Genomic DNA, 19,650 nt, shown 5'->3' with positions numbered 1-19,650 from the left:
CAGGAGTGGGAGGGATTCTGCCCCTCTGCCCCACTCAGGGGAGACCTCACCTGCAGAGCTGCCTCCAGCCCTGGGGTCTCAGCACAGGACAGGCATGGAGCTGTTGGGAGCACATCTGCTACTCCTTTAGCACCTTCCACCTTCCTGACCTGGGGCTGCTGGCCCAGCCCCATCACCTGCAGCACCCATCCCACAGGAAGGTGGATGGGAGAGTCCCCCTGCAGGGACTGGAGTTTAAATAGCATGAGACTGGTGCAGGGGGCAACATCCACATCTGCTCCAGCTGCCAGGACCAGCAGGGCAGCTGTTCTCACCTACACTCTGCCGGGAGCTGTGCTCCAGCTGGCTTCCAACATCTTCCTGCAGCACTCTTGGAACTGTCCCTCACACCAGCTCCTTTCCTGGATTGAGGGTTCCCTGCAGGTGTAGGACAGAAACAAGAGTCAGCTGCAACTCAGGCAAGCCCTAACTTTTGTCAGCACCTAAACCCTTCTCTGCTGCGTGGTGCAAAGGAAGTAGAGTGAGCTGAGGAGCAGGGAGACACAGACCAGCCAAATGACCACCAGCCCCTGCCTTTGGCTGGAGAACAAATCTAATGGAGTGCTCAGGACGAGCCACAATTTCCTGCACTGCTCAAAGTTTCCCTTAAAAACAAACTTACAAATGCCTCCAACTCAAGTTTTTGTTCCTAGATGAGGAAGCTTAGTCAAAGGACAAGAGACTCCACAGGTAGGGCAAGGAAAACCATGTTTCCTGTGTCACTATCCAGTGCTCTGTTCTCTAAGCCAATCTTCCCCCTCAGTCCCAACCAGCTGCTTTTCCACAGCTTGGACTGACCAGCTCAGAAGCCTGGGCAGATACACACACACACAGCAGTGGACATGGGGAACACACACTTGAGGTACCAGAGACATTAACATGGACAAATGAGATGGGAACAGAACATTCCTACAAGACACAACTTGAATTTATGTTTATTTTATATATATATTTATATATATATATGTATATATACCTTTGTATAGATTAAACTGGGGGGGATTTTATCATATACATTTTTTTGGTATAATACATGAGAAACAGGGACAGGAACACAGCAAATATAAATCAGTATATTCCTTCAGTGAACTCCTTGACACACTGAGACTGAAAAATTGCATGCAATGGGGAGACAGAGAGAAGGGAAATCAATTTTATTAGGAAAAAACAAAAGAAACAAGATAATCTAGGTACAACTGTCAACAGAGGAGCAGCACTATAGATGGCAAACCTGTATAAATTAAAAGAAACTTCCACTCTGACATCTACTATGCTTTAAAGTGCAATGAAGCCTGATTTATTTACCTACAGAATACAGGAAAGTTTCCCCCTCTCCCCATTCCAATCTATCCCTAAAAAAAACCAAAAACCAAACAAACCCAAACAAACAAACCAATAAAATAAATCCAAAGGATATACATTATCCACAGTCCTATAGAGACGCCTACATCTACTCAGTAGCACCAAGAATCTGATATGGGTGTAATTAAAATCAATTAAAACTCGGGAGCAATGGTAACATCTGTTAGCTGCTTCTGCAGACCTCCTGCCCTTCATGAGTGCCTGGGGGAGAGGTGGCTCTCCCTGTGCTGGGGTGACGGTGGCCTGGCGGGTCTGGCAGCAGCACAGCACACACAGCACAGCGAGAGCAGCGTGGGGACACGGGGACACGGGGACACGGGGCCAGGCCCATGTGGGGTCTGCACGGCCGGGTGGGGGGGTCACACACCTGGGCAGGCGCCTGGGGGGAGCGGGACTGACCTACACAGAGGGAAGGGTTGTGCGAGTCCAACACACGCCACAAGCCTCTTTGGTGACAGGGTGATGGGCAGGGGAGGGAGGGAGGGAGGGAGGGAGGGAGGGAGGGGAAGGGGGTCAGCACAGCCCCCCTCTTGTGAGCCTCTGGCTGTGTTGTCTTCTGAGGCCAGGGGCCTCTGTGCCACAGTTCATCTATCTCCACATGCCACCTCTCAGCAGCCCTCAGAAGCCAAAAGTCTCCTGGGAAGCATAGACCATGTAGAGGAAGCCATCCTCGTCCTTCTCCTGCTCGTAGATCTCTGAGATGGGGGTGGACACACTGACCATGCTGTGCTGGTTCACCAGCAGGAAGAACGCCTGGGTGGGATTCAGCTGCAAGCGGCGCCTGTGGGGACAAGGGCAGGAGAGGCAGGGTCAGCCCACCTGGGGTGGGTGCCTTGATAACCAGTTCCACCTCCCCAGCAATGCTGTTCTTCCTTGGGGCAGGCCTGCACAGCCAGGGCCTCCTCAGGACCTCCTCCCACCGCTTAGGACATCGTATCCTTGAGTCCAGCTGAGCTGCTTGAGGCTCCAAGGCCTCCACGGACTCTTCAAAGCCCCTTTCTCCAAGTGCTACTGGCAAAAGCAAAGCAGAGGGGCCTCTTCCCTCTGAGCTGAAGAATGAAAAGAGGGGATGGGACCCCTTCATTGCTCCCTTGAGGGAGACCCCAGCCCTTCACAAGGCACTAAGAGCCTGCCCTTGCCTGGCCCCCCTCAACAGTCTGTTCCACACACCAGGATGCTGCAGCTGCCACATCTCCATCCCTGCCCTCAGCAGCTGCCTCTGCCTCCCCCTCACCCCATCACCCTGCAGTGAGTGGCCTGTGGGTGAGGACAGGCTCTCAACATGCCAGCTGAGACCACCCCACTCACCGGATTATTTTGACCAATTCACTCATGTTGACATGGTCTGGGACAAGGAACTTGGTCTTGTCCAGCACTGGCAGCTGTTTCTCCCCTTTGTAGCGTTCGATGATGACCTGGGGGGAAAGTCAAGGCTAGGATTAGTCACGTTCATAGTGCCCCACACACTGGTCCCAAGGTCAAATACAAATCCAACCAGCATGGGTAGAAAAGCTGAGGTAAAGCCTCACTTTGCTTCACCCTCAAAGGAAACAAAAGAAAAAAAGGACACGAGCAGTGACCTGGCTGCAGGTGGCTCTTCATCAGTCACCTGTGCCAGGCAGTGAAAAGTGTTTAAAACAATGAACCAAAGCACCAAGTGCTCTGGCTGGCTGAGAAACAATGGGTACCACTGGACTGATACAGATTTTTGTCCTCTGGCATAGAGGACATCTGAAGAGGAGTGAAGTATTTTAACATCAGGTTAAAATACTGGTTTTGCTGGCTTGAGCTACAGACAACTCATGGTGCAGCTTCCTTCTCCTTTCCTTCCTGCTGCCATTCAGCATTCCTTTGCTCAGGAACAGCTGTGTATTATCCCAAGCAAGTAGCTTTTTGAAGTCTCAATGAAGCCACTCAGGCATTCCTTCAGAAAAGAGGTGCTTGGATTTCACCAGTCCTGCTCCTTATGTTAACAGACACACCACCTCCAAGAAGGATCAGAAACCCCAGGCCACCCCAGCTGTGCACTGAGCTTCCCAGGCACTCTTGCATGGTGTCACCACAGGGACAACCCAGCCCATCCTCCTCTGCCAGGGATCTTGCTTGGAAAAACTCTTACCATCCCTAGATCCCTACTTTCATCATTCTGAAATGGCTAAATGATGATTTCTGATCCATTTTTCTGCTATTATAATTAATGATTTTTTTCTGTGAAGCTGTTTGCTGACAGCCTGGAAAGGTACCTTTTGTATTCTGAGAAACTAAGTGGCAGGCAGTTAAAATAGGGAATGTACTTTTAAGTAAAGTGAAAATAAGTGAAGAATATACAGCTTAATATGTTCCCATTACAGTGATGCTCTCTCACATCTCCCCAGCAACCTGTTGTTTTCCCCACAGAGAGACTCTTGGATACTCACCAGCCCATTATCCTCTCCCACCTGAGACTGAACATTATTTTTCACTATAAGGCAAGGAATTGCCACAATTTATTTTCCCATGTCCTTTCCAAAAATACTCAAGAGAGACTGCAAATGGCAGTTATGGCAGCAGAGGGATGGAGCAGCATGCAGAGAGAAGAATTCCCAGGAGATGGCTCTGTGGAGCCAGAAGGACCAGGGAACCTCTAGGAACACAGATTTCCCTTTCCTTTGATCCCTTGTTGACACATCAGCCTCTGGCAGCAGCAGCAGCAGAAGAAGTCCTGCCGGCCTCCCCCAGAGGTGGATCAGTGTTGGGGGTTAAGTGTCCTTCTTTTACTTCTGGCTCACCTGTGGAATTTTTACCCATTAGTTGTGGGGAAAACCTGACTGTGGGTCAGTGGGTGCTTGAGAAACACAAAGAGTTTGGCTGGGCCAGGGGGGAAGGGGGGCAGGAAAAAGGGAGGGTGGGGACAGTTTGGCGGGTTTCTTCAGCTTCAGAGAAGGACACTTTGCTGGGAGCTGTTGAGGTTTTGGAGAAGGGAATTTCACCATCACCTAGATGGAGCTGCTGCTGCTTCTTCTTCCTTCTTCAGTAGTGAGCCTTGTGCCCCCTGTCCTGCTGAGATGTGGCAGTGCCAGCCACTGCTGTAGAGCTGCTGATCCACCTCATCCACCAGCCCGGGATCTCAGCTCGTCCCTGCTGTTCCAGCTGAGTGTTCCTCAGAGCCCTGCAGGAGCACCGGGACTGCCCGCCCGAGGGGTTTGTGAAGCAAAGCCTCTCCTCCATCCCTTCCTGCCTTGGCTGAGAAGGTTGTCACAGGGTCCCTGGTTCTGTTTTGTTGTTAATGCTGTAGTTATTGTTGTTTGCCTTGTTGCACATACTAGTAAAGAACTGCTATTCCTATCCCCAGATCTCTGCCCCAGAGACCCTTGATTTCAAAATGATAGTAATTTGGAAGGAGGGAGTCTACATTTTTATTCCAAGAGAGGTTCCTGCTCTCCCTAGCAGACACCTGTCTTCCAAAACCGAGACAGTCAGACACCCCAGCTGGAACACTGTGGAGTCACCAGTGAGCTGGGAATGTCTGAGGAGCCCCCCAGGCAATGGGGCTGATGTGGCAGGGCTGGGCTGCAGGCAGTTCCCGGAGGAGGGAGGGGTGTGAGGGGCATTGCTGGGAGCTCTTCACTAAAATGGCCTCTGCAGAGCCCACCCTGGACAAATCTCATCCAAGGGGAACCCAACGCCTGGGCAAGCAGCAAGCGAACACCAGGTATTGCCCCTTCAGCCTCTTTTGCAAAGGAGGATCTGATTAAAGAACCATTTTCTGCAACAGACTAAATCATGCATTGGGACATCCTCCACCAACCTGTTAATGGCCCTTCAGCCCTCCCAAGGAGGGCACAGCCAGGAAAAGATGAGCAGAACCATCCTACTCCATTTAACTTGAGTCTTACAAGGACAGGTGAGTATTTTGGCTGTGGGGAGAGTCTTGAGGGGCTGAGCACTCTCAACAGCCACATACAAGAATGGTGCTGGGAAACACACAGGCAACAGTGGCTCTTCAGCTTTTTGGTTTGCACAAAGGAGCAGCTACACAGCAGCTGTTTGTGCATCCACCTTTACCTGCAGAGAGGGCCCTGCACACCTGGATGATGCCTCAGTTCTCACAAGAGTAGGACTAGAGGCTGGTGTCTCTCATTACCAGCCAGTTCCATCCCAAGAAGAAAAACCTTTAGATTACTCCAAGAATGAGATGCAATGGTTGTCCTGGCTCTTCAAGCAGCAGCTGCCTTGTGCCCTGAGCAGACACACAGCTTCTTATATAGAACAGCTCCAAGAGTTTCTGTTTCCAGCACATGAGCTGCTATTTGGGTAACCCAGCTATGAGAACAGGTGGCCAATGGACAAAACGTTCTTGTCTAGCTCTGGAAGGAAAAGCATGATCAAATGCTAAAGTTACACCCCTGTGGCCACAGGGCGGGTGTACACAGCCACCTCCCATCCTGGATCCTCTTCCAGGCTGCTGCCTTGAGCCAGGGGGTTCCTCAGTGTGGGACACCTGCTCTTGCAGAGGGAACCCACCACAGATCTCTGCAGAAATCATGGGTGGGCATGGGTGGGGAGGGGAGATGCTCAGGGCAGAGCCTAAAGTTTTGGTCCCGTTGCAAAGGGGGCTTGGACAGTGTTTATAAACACAACCTTTGTTCTGGGGACAGTCTGGAGAAATTGAAAGGGAGTTTGGTAGGGAATATGGCCAGATGTGGTGGTCAACAGAGGCAAGGTCTAACCAGGAGTGAGGCTGGGAATGTATTCCCAGTCGGCACAGAGGCTCAAATATGTGTATGTAACACCTCCCCGACATCCATGGCCACGGGACACAGACACACAGAGCACTCACGTGCTGCCCTCACTGCAGCAGCCTCATCCTGTTCCCCTCTGGCAGAGGAGGGTACAGGTCCTTTAGTACAAACAGACACAGCTTCTCAGCCAAAAAGCTGCTCTGGTGTTGATCCATCCCGAGTCATGTCAGTGCTGGACACTACATCTGCAACTCCCCAGAACAGCCCTCCCAGGAACCCAGAGAAGTTCTGGGTCCCTTCCTCTGAGTCCATAATTTAGGTTTCCATCCACCACCGTGCCAGGGCAGGGCATTATGTGGGATCTCCCACCTGCCATTGCCTTTCCATGATCCTCTGTGGGTGCTCAGATGAACCCAAGAGAACCCTCTCTGCACAGCCCAAATACCCCCTCAGCCCTCCCTACCAGCACGAGGGGTGGCCCTGCCTTCACTCCCCTCTACAGCCCATGGCTCACCAGGCCTGCCTGAATTTAACATTGCAGGGCTTTGGGAAATGTTTTGCTCCCAGTGCTGCCCAGGACAAGCTGTTCCCCAGCAATTTCAGATTCTCTGAGGTTCGGGCATCTTCCAAAAGATCCCTAGGGCTGAGAGCAGGCAGGGACAGTGCTGGGGGGCATAGGCTCCCTGTCCTCCAACAGAAGATGATTTTGAAAACATGTATTGAGGCTGTGGATGGGGGTTCCAGTGAAAAGGCTGGAAGTTCTCTGCTTGCTCTGAGTGCCCAAGGAGGAGCTGCCCTGCGAGGAGCAGCTGGAGACTTCTTCCCCACAGAGCTGAGCGTCAGCAGCACCTACTGCCAACACAACCATCTCACCTTCTCAGATAGAGCAGCACTTTTCTACCAGAGCAGGCAGATCTGGGAAAGGCAGAGACAGCAAAGGAGCCCCTGGCATGAGGTGGACAGGGGACCTGGCTCCTGCCTATGTCCTTATTACATGCCAGTGGGGCATCCTGGGTTGTGACTTCCCTTGAAACACAAGCAAAGAACTCCATGTCAGTCCCTTCCTCAGCTTTCCCTGCAAGTACACTCATGCCAAGAGGAGAGACATGCTCTTGTCTGGGCACACAGCCAGGCCATGCCCTCTGCAAATCCTCCTGGTCCCCTCCAAAGCAAAAGGGGACTCCTCCTCCAAAAGCCCAAGGACTCCAGCTGGAAACTGGAGATGCAGGAGGGCAGCAGGTGCTGCACAGCTTTGCTGTGGCTTCTGTCAGCAGTAAGGGTGCGACCTTGGATCTCTCCCTAATGCCCCTGGGCTCTGGGCTCAAACCCCTCTGCTAATTCCAAGCACCTCTCCAGGGAAGCCAATCAGCTGGAAAACACAGCTCCTGTCCTTCACAGATGAACAAGACCTTCCTAAAGCCAATGAGCCTGCAGTGCTTGGACCCAAAACAGTGCCCATACCACACTCCTGCAGGAGGCTCTAATCACTGCCCAGCACTGAAACCTGCAGGAGCTCTGCCTTGGGAGAGAAGAGAGACAGCACCAAACTGGTGTTGGGATCTAATAGGGACCAGGCCTTTAGAGGCACCAGTGACACAAACATGGCTGGATCCCACAAGGCCTTCATGACCCTTCTCACCTCCTGATTCTTTTTATCCCTCCAGCAAAACTGGCATTGCGGTGTTGACCCCAACACAAAGAGCACTCCAGCCATGGGAGCTCTCCCACCATGTCTCAGTAATGCCATGAAACTCTGACTGTGGATGCACAGCTCTGGCTCCTTCTGTCCATTCCCCAAACAACACACATTTGTGTGCAGGCACTTGATACATGCACATGTGTGCATTTTATATACACCTTATTTCTGGCCTGGCATTACTGCCAGAGCCTGCAATTAGCTCTGCCACAACTCTGGAGAAATAGAGAACCAGCCTAATGTCATTAAAACCATGTTAAAAGCAAAATCAATGTGTTGATGACCTGGAGTACTGGTACCCAGGGTGCTCTGAGGGGCAGGCCCTGCTCTGCTGAGCTGGAAACATGTGAACACCACAGTGGTGGTGGGAGAAGAGCAGGGGAAAGAATTCTTCTGGCTAGAAGACAGTGTGCTAAAAACAAAATAAGAGTGAGGCAGGAGTGGACTAAGATGAGCCAAAAGAAGTTTAAGACGTTCAGTCTTGAAGGCCAAATACTGATAGTCTACAATTTTAAGACAAGGTTAATGTTCATCCAGTGCTGACAGGGAGCTGAACTAGGATCCTGTCTTTTTGGTCATAGATGCTGTGATATTGCAAATAGTAAGTTGAGCAAGCCCTAAGTACATAATTTCATCAAATCATGGAATGGTTTGGGTTGGAATGGACCTTAAAGATGAGCAGGGACACTTTCCACTAGACCTGTCCAACCTGGTCATGAACACTTCCAGGGGTGGGATGTTCTTCTAAGTTCTCCATCTTCTCAGGAAGAGAAGCAAATACTCAGGTAGGAACTCAAAAGCACACTCACAGCCAAAGAGCAACTCAGAGTATCAGGTGTGACATGGGCAGGAAGAACTGCAATTTCATGGTGTCTCACCTGTGCCTGTCAACTACAGGTGCTGGGAAAGCACAGAACAGGTATGAATGATCCTAAGACAGACTCTGTGCTTTCAATGCAGCGAAGATCAGCCCATACATCTTTCTCTAGGCAGAGAGAAATCCTTACCAGGTTATCCAGGAAAAATCAGGTAGTTACTACAACCAAAAAAAAAAGCCATTTCAGAGTTTTCTCCTGCTGCACTAGCTTGGAAATAGATTTGAGATCAAATCAGACCCCTGGAGTTTCAGAGCCAGACTGTCCTTTGCGCTGCAGAGAACACATCTGCTCTTGAGCACACACAAGGCACTGGAGGCTCATGGGGACCATCCTGTGTTGATTCCAGGAAGAAAAGTTTTGCAAGCTCCTGGAGGACACCCAGGAGCACAGAGGGGTCCTGAGAACAAAGTCTGACACAGAAGAGTGAGAACAATCACTTACCGGGATTTTGTTTGGATGCTGCTCTCGGATCTGCTGCACTTCTTTACAACGATCCGCTTGAGAGAAAGAAGTAAAGAAATGAAGTTAGAAACACCTGTGTGTGGTAGGGCAAGCAGAAATGAGTTACCCACCCTGCAAGCCACAGCCTGACCCATAGAGAGAGACATTTCCCAAGGAATGCACATTCTGCTCACCGGGCCCTTCCTGAGCATGGCCTGCCAGATGTCAGCTTCACTGACCAGCCCTCCATGGCTTCCTACTGCCCCAGACATCCCCCCAGGCTGGGACATCCCACTCTGCCTGGTAAAACTGGGCAGCACTCCTGGAAATCAGGAGAGTGAAAGGAGACCATAAAGATAACAAAAGTAACTTAAATCCATCCTAAGCAAACGCAGCTCCTGGCAATGGGTGCAGGGCAGCAGCACAGCTTCGGGGGCTGTGCTCTGCAAATTCATGCTCTTTGTGTCTCCTGGATGCTTCCCCCAGGGAGACAATTCTCCAGCTGGGGATGGGTTTTAGCCATTTCCTTCTGCCTGTTGCGCACTTCCAAGCACTCTCTGGCACACTGCCTGGTTCCACAAGAGCTGCATCTCGCCAAGGAGGACTCCTTCCCTAGCACAGATCTACTGAGTAGCTACAACAGTTCTTGGCCTGAGAGAAGGTATTTTTAGGCTTGGATGCAGGAAGAAAACCTTAAGCAAGGAGATGACCCATGTACAGAAAGACTTTTCCTACAGCTGTTCTCACATTTTGTGTTTCTATTCCATTTTCCTCTAGAGTTTATGTTTACTGACACACACAAAAGGCAACACACAAAGATTGTGCACTCTTCCAGCTTACAGGAGAATTCCCATACCCCTTTCCACAACCCAAACCAGCAGAAAGCAGAGGAAGAAGCAGTACCAGAGCCAGGCAGGAGGGACTCTGTGCGTGCTCTTCCTGGGACACTACAGACCTGAACTCCTCCTGGAACTGACACTACTCTGGGAAATGCTTCACAGCCTACAAAGACCCGTCTGAAATGCACAGAAAGTAAGCCAAGGGGTGAAGGTCAGTGACTAAGCACTGCCTAGAAAAGAGGTCTGGGTATCGCAGGATCTGTCACGGGATCATCCTGCCACACTCTGCACAGCATCAGCTCCAGCCCGGCTCCCCTCAGCAGCTTACACAGCCCCAGTTTCTCACAGCCCACCAGGATAATGGAGGGCAGGATAAATGCATGTGTTTGAGTGTTTTCTCCTCAGAAACACTGAAAATTTCTCCTCTGAGCACTCAATAAACCCTATTGCTTCTATGTTGAATTTGGCTCGATATGACTTTGGAAAGAAACTGGAGCTTCTTTAAAAGCCACAAGACTACAAAAATCACCAGATCATAGAAAGTTTTGAGCACCATTTCTACATCCTCTGAGAGGAAAATACCGCTCTGCTAGGAATTGTTAGACCTTTTATCCTGTAGGACTCCATAGGCGAGTAACACAGAGCAAGATTATTTGGATTACATAAAAAATTCAGGCATATTTGTTTTGGGTTTTATAACTGAAGATGCACCTTCTCATGTTTCCTTTTCATCCAATCCAGTGCTCCAGGGATTCAGAGTCATCCTTGTGATACAGACAATTTTCCCCTGAGGTACCAATCAGCCAAGGAGTCACACAGACATCAGCACCACACGTGACACTGGTACCAAGACAGCTCCCTGGGAATGCTGAAGGACACAGTGCCAGCAGCACCCAGCCCACATCACCCAGCTGGAGCAGAAGCAGCTGCCCCCTCCCACAGAGCCCCATTCCCACGTTTGCTTGTATCCAGGATGGAGCATCCAAAAGGCTGGAGATCCAGAGCTCAACTGGACAACACTGATCACCATGGAAATTCCAGCAGCTTCACTGCAGCCAGCTCAGATTTCCTCAGCCTGTGGAGCTGTGTCCTGTTTGGCCAGTCATCCTGGCTTCAGTGTCCACCCTAGCCTGCTTCTCTCTCCCTACTATCAGATGGCCATGTGCATGAGCTTCCTAAACACCATGTGCTACCCTGCAAGGTCACAGGACTGTTTGCACAGGAAGCCCCAACAACACAGGTAATTGTGAGAAGGGTTAGAGAAGGAATTTGCTGAAGGCAAGTTACCATGACTAGTAAATGAAGACAATCTTGGAGCATCCAACTAGCTTAGGCTTCATGTGCCAAAGGGCAGCCACATGCCAGACACCCCTCCCTGCCCCCTGGAAGCATCACCAGCGACAGACAAAGACATGACACAAGCCATCACCACCTTCATTTACGCAGTGGAAACAGAGGTGCCTCCTGCTCATTACACTGAAAAAGGCACCACACAGAGAGGAGGAGGGTCCATCGTCACTGAAGCTGCACATCAGTGCCTCAGGATCCCAGCCCTAGGACCACAGTCCTTTGTCCCCCAAGGGGAGTAGATGGGGTGCCTTGGACAGAGGTGGCTGCTGCAGAAAGCTCCTTCCAGGTCTTGCTGGCTCCATGCTCAGGAGGAACCAAGGGCACGAGACACCAGTGACATCTCAGCTACCCTCAAGTCTGCTGGGCCACAGTGGAAGCTCCCCCATCCCACCCTTTAAAACCTACCACATGCCCAGGACCTGCTCCCTCTGGCCAGCAGGACCCAGGGCATTTGCAGCCTTCCTGACCTCGGGGGAGCCTCTGGCAGGAAGCTGATCTGCAGGTTACCACAGTGGAATGGCAACAGGTGCTACTTTACTCTGGGGGCTGCTGGATGCCTCTAGCAGGTCCATGGACTGCAACTGCAAACACCTGAAGCACTGCACTTCTTCCTCTGGCCTGGAATTGCTCACTTCAGAAACTTCATTCGGGGAGGCAGTTGGGAGCAACCCACCTAAGGTGCTCAAGTTCCTGGATATAAAGGCAGAAGTTTCCAGGACACCTGAAGCACTGCTAAAGAGCACAACTCTGTCTCATCCTAGCCTTGGAGAGTCAGGGAAGCAGGCCTGGCAATAGGGAAAAGCCACATCAATCCCTGGATGATTTCTGTGCACACAGGAGTGCAGGCACAAGAGATCCCCAGAGAGAGATAGTGATGGTCACCCACACCCTCCTCAGCCCGGGGTGGGAGCGAGAGGCTGAGCCTGTGACTCATGAAGGCATCAACATCACACAGCAGGAATGGCTATAAATATCAGCCTTAATTTAGTGTCTATACAGTCTAACCTAAGTCACAGGAATACAGAGAAAACAGTTAAAGGGCACTTCAGAGAAACCTGGCTGGAGGTTGCAGCCCAGCACCCAAGCCCCCACGGTGCCGAGGACGGGCAGGACCCCTCACCCCAGCACCAGCAGTGTTTGCACACTCACATTCCATACACAACATGTTGTAGTGCATCTAAAAATCTTGGTATCTCCCAAGGGTAAAACTCACCTCTGGTTTGTGTAATGTGAGTTCCTACCTGAAAACCTCCTTTCCCTTCCCCCTTCCCATTGGCTGTGACCTCCCTGCATCCCCTAATCACCCCTGCCCCCGGTATAAGAGATGAGACCCAGAGCATTTCGCTCTCTCTCTTGCCCCGGATGGACGACAGACAATAAACCTGGGATTATTCCAGCAAGTTTGATCCTCCTGTGTCTAGATACTTTGAGTCTGTGTTGTATCCACTCCAGGACCCCCTCCACCGCCCCTGTCCTGAGACGAGCAGGCTCTCACCACGGGGGTGGGACAGAGGGGTCCCATCGGGAGGAGGATTGCAACAACAACAGTCCTCATCCTACAAGCTTTGTTCCCCTCCTGCAGCTCTTTCAAACTGTGCTGAAGTTGAGACTTTCCCCTTTCCTGCAGCACCTGGCTACAGTTAATCCTTGGCCAACATGCAGAGCAAAGCAGAGCTGTGTACATGGCCCTGTCCCTATCCATGTTCTCCTCCTCTGGTCCCTCCTTGCTGCCAGGGGAGCAGAACACCACATCTACTGCAGCAGCCAGGCTCCAGCCTCCTGCTGCCCCGAGGAGCTGAGCAAAGAGTGATGACCTGCACGAGAGGGAAGAGCTCCATCCCTGCTCCAGCTGTGGGCACCACATCTCTGCCATGAGGGAAGCCAGATTTCTCCCCAGTGCCAGGATGTCAGAGCTCAAGATGGCAGCAAGATAAAAACCACAGTTTTATTGGTTATTCCCAGGGAAACTTCTCTGCTAGGGCCTATTGAAAGATAGGAGTATTTTTGTAGTATATGGCAGGAAATTGCCTATTTCTCCTGCTGCTTCAGCTGTTAAGTACCAACAGCAAAGTTTGAAAATTGCCCAAAACACCAGAATCTTGGCTGTTTTCTTGACTGAGGTCCTTCCCAAGCTGTGCTCCAAAAGATGTGAGCACACAGTGTATCCCATGGCAATGCAGGATGAGATCATTATGGCAGTTGAGGAGAACAGTGGAAAATTTTAAGCCACACTTTGCAAACATTAACCTTTTTTATCAGCAGTGCCCAGGAACCCTGGCCACGGGAGCCAGGTCCCTGCTGTGCTGGGCGCTGTGCAGACACGGGATGAAAGGACAGTCCTGGATGCAAAAGAGCCTCAGTGGACAAAAGATACAGATGGTGGGACAGAAGGAAAACACATGGCAAGTCCTCCAACAGCGCCATTGCATAAGGGGCACGGTTTTTCAGGAGATTCTAGATAAGCACTGCTCAGGCACTGGTGCTGCCCCAGGGCAGCAGATGGATGATAGGGAGAGGCCCTGCTGCCTGTGACCAGCAGGAATGCTGTTAGGAAAACACCAGTAAGAACAAATACCACCTGGAAACGTCACCAGCGTGCTGCCAGATGAACAGCTCCTGAGCTGAGCAAGGGCTGTGTGTGGAAAGCAAAGCATAGACCAGAAATGCAGCCATGAGCTGCTGCCTCTCCCTGTATCCCACAGCTCCAGAGTGTACAGACATCCCTGGCACCTCCAGCAGGCTGCTGGCCCTGTGGCTTCTCCCTGCCATCCACACAACACCCTGCCATCCACACAACACCCTGCCAGCCAGCCCGGAGAGAGATCTGCCCAAGATTTGAAGTGCATGCACAAATAAACATGTTTCTTCAAGAAGCTGCCGTGGTCAGTCCCAGAGTGCTGTTAGAGCATGGACTTCTCTCCAAGAGATTTTCTACCAGGAGAGAAGGAATTGGATGGTTTGAAATCAGGATATTTGTGGGATGAGCTGGCAAGTGCTGGAGACACAGGCCAGTTATGCAGGTCATTCCAGATGAATACCAATGACTATTTCTGTAATATCACACCACCCTAAGGCCAGACACCTCTAACCACCAGGGAACACTGCCTGTGAATGTGTCATGGCTCATCCAGCATCTGACCTGACCCATCTTTGCCCAGTGCTCCTTCTCAGGCCAGTGGTGCTGCGTGAGGAGTGAGAGGAGACTCCCACATCCAGGAAGGAAGGAGGTTGTGTCCAGGGCAGGCATCCTCAGCACCCCAAAGGGTGCTTTTGTCCCAGGCTACATGTGACAGCAGCACTGCAGAGACCTAACATTGTCAGGTTTATTTTATTTGTCTGTCTGCTAAGTTGGGTGCTCTGAACAGGACAAATGACTCAGGACCAAACCTACACTGCCCTGAAGTAAAAGCTTTGAACTGATAGAAAACATCTCTGCATAGTGGACTAGGTGGAGCCTGAAGCTCCACTGTCCCTGGAAGGTATTACCAACATTAACATGGAGCAGTGCATGCTCTGTCTTCACGACTCTCCATCCCATCACTATAACATCCCATCACTATAACTATATACTATAGTATATAGTGCAGTGTCTGGGAGGGTTTCTGAATGCCAGTTTCTTGGGGTCCTGTGACTGCAGAAGGATCTCAGCAGCCTTATTCATTTGCAAAAGTTCCCATCCTTCCTGGCTCCAGAATAGAGCTTGAAAATGGATTTTAAAACACAAAGAGGACACACTTCATTTTTTTTAGCAGTTCAAAAATATAACAGGAGTATGATTTTGAGCCTGGCTTCAGGAATGAGCATTTGTATCTGGCAAATCATGATAAGGGCTCAGCTCGTGATCAAGCCAAGCCACACCACAACTGTGAACTCTAAATACACGTCAAGACTCGTCCTCTGGTTGTACAGTACCACTGGAGTGACAGGACAAGGGGGAATGGCATTAAACAGATAGAGGGCAGGGTTAGATGGGATATTGGGAAGGAATTCTTCCCTGTGAGGGTGCTGAGGCCCTGGCACAGGGTGCCCAGAGCAGCTGTGGCTGCCCCTGGATCCCTGGAAGTGCCCAAGGCCAGGTTGGACGGGGCTTGGAGCAGCCTGGGACAGTGGAAGGTGTCCCTGCCATGGCAGGAGGTGGAATGAGATGGACTTTATGGCTCCTTCCAAAGAAAACCATTCTGTCATCCTGTGATTCACTCCTGCCATGGGCCATGCAGGATGAACACTGGACCTCCATCATCCAAACAGCTTGAAACTCACTGCACCCTCTGAGTACAAGGAGCAAACAGGCAGCACCTTGTGTGTCATGTCAGGATGGCAAACGGAGTATTTACATCACAGTTTCAGATAAGGAACTGCTTTTTTGCTCAACATTTAATCACAGTTTCACTATCCTTGGTAAAGGAACAGCAAGTTCCCTCTGTACAAGCCCTCGGGAGGCTGCCGTGCCAGGATTTCCCTCTGCCTGCTGCGTGACCTTCCACCTGGACAACCTTCCCATCCATAAGCCTCCAAGACAGCAGGAACACACATTTCTCACAACTACTCAGGACACTCCAAATTGCTCAAAGAAAGACCTGGCACTGCTGGCAGGACTGCAGCCACCGTGCACCTGCATGCACCAAGAGCCTTTGCCCAGCACAGGTCACTGCTATTTGTGCACAAACAGGACATGCACAAGTGCTTTGGGGACATGTGCCAGACACCGGAGTCTTGAATTCATTCCTGCATTTTCTCTCACAGCCTTAAACCACCTTCTGACGACAAAAGGCAGCAAACAACAGCATGTCAGAGCTGGTAGAGTTTACACACTGCCAGTCAACCACAGAATGTCACATGAGTGGGTGACACACTGTGAGACCTCCCAAGTGACTCTCCTGGCCGTGATCCCTGCTGGGGCTGATCACAGAAGGAACACCAAAGCCAAGGGACATGACTTGTCCATGGCTCATGGCTACTCAAGAACAGAGGCATCAAGGGCCTACCAGCCTGGCAGCCCCTGGATTCACCAGTCTCCACCCTTCTGGCTCACAGGATGATCTGAAGTTTTTATAGTGGGGAAAAAAAAAAAGTAATGAACAAAACACACAGGTTTTATTATTCCCGGCTGCCAGTCAGGACCTTGTATTATATAAAAGAATAATAATAAAAAAATCAAAATTTGTGGTCTACATGTCAGGCTGGCATTGGCTCTGGGAGCCTGTTCAGTTCTTCAACGCTGATAATTACCCCCACATCCAGTCAAGTCACAGAATGTCCTCAGTAATTAATCCAAGACAGAGGCAGCTAAGCAGCAGCTTGGAGCAGCATCCTCTCAAGGAATCCCATCTCTCAAAGCACAGCTGCCAGAGCACAGACACCCTGAGGACCAGCCAAGGACCAGCGAGGGCTCACAGACTGACCCCACATCAATATGCAGATGTTTTCCCAAAGCACCAACTAGCAGAACTGTTGTGATAAGCACAGCATGGTGTGTGAAGTATGGTGTATGCAATTCAGCCACTGCTGTTCTCTCAGTGGGTACAGGCACGGCTGGCTCACAGTGGGTGAGTCCCCAGGGATGCTGGTCCCCAGAGCCAACAGGGGATTTGCTCCACACCCACCGCTGCCTTTCCTCTGAAGAGGAGTGGCTTCCCACAACCAAAGGCAGATCTCCCAGAGGATGGAACCTGGGATGGGAACACTCCGTCCACAGAGGCTGAGGTCAAACCTCTATGTCTGTCACCGAGCCAGGGGCTCCAGCTGACACACGTAGGTGTGTTCCTGCCTCGGTTTCAGCCGGACACCGGGGCACAGGAGCGAGGTACTCCAGGTCCTCTGGCCGGTCTGGGATCCAGGCCCATGTCTGTCACCACGCTGGTTTTGTGCTGCATTGAAAACACAGCTGGCAGCTGCTGCCAGCCCAGTGCAAACCCCGCTTCAGCAGCAGTGGGACAATGCTCCCAAGGACTCGTGTTCCTTTCGGGAAGTGCGACGGTGTCGTCAGGCTGCTGCACACTCTCACTACTGCCAGGACAGCCTGTTCTCTGACACACACCACAGCTTTGTTCTGGGAATTGTTTTCGACTCCTGCAACAGATCTGAACGTGCCTCAGCCTCTGGGTTCAGCACATGGATGCAGAGGGTGCTGCCACATTTTAACCCCTGCACCCACAGCAGGGACGTTCTGCTGCCAAGGGCTGGCTCTCAGAGCTCACCTGCCCACCAGGGACAACACCTCAGATCACGGGAGGAGTCACAGCTCCATGCCCTCCACACACCTTGGATCAAACCCCTGGTGTTTCCCAGACAGTCCCCTTCTCAAGTCCTCAACAATGACGAAGAGAAACCAGGAAATTTTACTCAGGAGTGACCCAAGACCAAGCAGATGAACAAACAAGAAATTCACAGAAAAATTCCAAAAATACAAGAAGGGGGAACACAAGCATTGAGGACAGCAGAATCTTCACTGAGGAGCAGCAAATCAAGACCTAAGGCAGCCACTTGCCATGAAACTGGAGCCTGGGTGCCTTTTGTAAACAGCCATAGCCCTGACTCTGCCTTTTCACTGCTTTTTTGGAACCGTTCCATTTCTGTAAAGTTTTGAAGCCTTAAAAATTAAGCCATTCTGAGGGTACAGAATCACTGGAGATGTTTTCCACCAGCCCTCTCCAACTGCATTGTAAACAATCGCTTCCTGCTCCTGTTGTGTAATGATTCAAAGACAAAAACAAGCCGTATTTACTTTCTCCAACAGAATAATTCCAGCCCTGACCCAAAGCAACTGTGGGGGCTGCCAGGCCTCCTCCTCCTCCTGGCTCAGCTCTGCAGCCCAGTCAGCTGAGAGAGCAAAAGGGCAGAGGAAAGTACAGAGAAACAAGGAGCACTTGCAGTTACCAGCACCAAACTCTCTCACCCCCTCTGTCCCTCCTGGGCTATTTTAATCCTGATTTCTTTCAACTACTCTGAGCCTCAGATTTTGTTTTCCTTCTGGCTCACGCAAAGTCTGAGCAATTCACAGAGGCAAACCAGTCTCTTCTCGACCATAATATGCTGATTCTCACCGGTTTAAGAGTAGGTGGTTACTAAGGGGCTGATTTAGGACTTTACTGGTTTTAATACATAGCATGGGAGAACACAGCAGGGACCCAGCAAGTATCCCAAGCTCCCAGGCTTTGGCTGGTTCTTGTTTGTGCATGTTCCCTTGGCTCGGTTCTGTGGCAGGGGAGGGCTGGGTAAGTATTCAAGGCCAGAAGGGCTGTGCCAATGAAATAACAAATATTTACAGTTTCCAAGAGAGCAGCAAGGGGCTGGATCATCAGTTTTCAGCAGGCAAAAGCTCCAATTTTAAAACTCATGTAGGAAACGCCCTCACCTGCGTTTGGACAGTCTCTGACACAATATGAGGTTTTTTTATGGCATGGAAACACCAATTTCAGCATTATACAGCCAGTTAAGATCAACTGATACCCCCTCCCCGGGAATTTAACCTGCCAGAGACACACACCTCTCCCTGTGCCAGCTGGAAAAGGGCAAGAGAAACAGCAGCTGATGTTTCCTGGGACTCCACTACCGGGTCTGGAGATAAAATCTGTGACTTTCTACAGTCACCTCCTCACCTTTTGAGCCTCCCTACCACGCACCTTTGACAAAGGGGCGGGGAGGATGGAGGATGTGAGCATTGGCTCCTCTGGGTCTCCACAACCATCATAGAGGGCGTGTGGTATCCTGGAACAACACCCGCCCTAACGCTGACGAGATGAGGAGCGCGGAAGGCGATTTTTGGGGAGGTCTTTTGTGCTCTGACAGTCAAAAGGGCCACCCGGCCATCACCGTCGTCCTGGGCATTCCACGGCCCGTCGCGACCGCCCCCGCGCCCCAGGGCCACGGGTCCCCGGGAGAACAGCGACACAGCGGGGATGGCCCGGGGACACCGCTGCGCTCCGGCCGGCCGCGGTGCGGCCCCCCCGGGGCGGGCCCGGCCGGGGTGACATCACCGCGCGGCGGCCGCGGCGCCCCCGCCCCCGGCCCGGGCCCCGCTGCTCCCGCGGCCGCGCCCGGCGGGGACCCGCGGCCGCCGAGCCCCGGCCCGGGCGGGGCCGCCCCCCCGGGGCGCACGGCGGGGGCGGGGCACGGCGGAGCCCCCCCGCCCTCCCTGGCTCCCCCCCGCGCGGCCGCTCCCGGCCGGTCCCGGCTCACCGAAGGTGCGGCGCTGCTTGAAGGGCCGGTCCGAGGGCATCGCGGCGGCACCGGGGCGGCACCGGCACCGGGCGGCTCCGTCTGCGCTGGGGCTGCGGCGGAGCGGCGCTGACGTCACCGGGCCCCGCCCAATCGGGGGCGGGGCT

At 51.9% G+C, this 19,650-nt stretch overlaps 1 protein-coding gene across 1 annotated transcript; it reads right to left on the bottom strand.

Annotated features, from left to right (window-relative positions):
- Positions 1-949: 949 nt before the first annotated feature.
- On the bottom strand, positions 950-19,650 carry MAP1LC3A (microtubule associated protein 1 light chain 3 alpha). The gene is made up of 4 exons (XM_014261817.2): positions 19,505-19,650; positions 9,138-9,193; positions 2,710-2,816; positions 950-2,182 (listed from the first exon to the last, which is right to left on the bottom strand). The coding sequence occupies exons 1-4, from the start codon at positions 19,542-19,544 to the stop codon at positions 2,020-2,022; spliced, it is 366 nt and encodes a 121-aa protein (XP_014117292.1). The 5' UTR covers positions 19,545-19,650; the 3' UTR covers positions 950-2,019.

Source organism: Pseudopodoces humilis, chromosome 19 (genome assembly GCF_049639895.1).
Source record: "Pseudopodoces humilis isolate 2021_Gansu_Grassland_sample_001 chromosome 19, ASM4963989v1, whole genome shotgun sequence".
Taxonomy (NCBI): Eukaryota; Metazoa; Chordata; class Aves; order Passeriformes; family Paridae; genus Pseudopodoces; species Pseudopodoces humilis.
The sequence above is the reverse complement of the archived record's forward strand: the minus strand, read 5'-3'. Positions and strand labels throughout refer to the sequence as shown.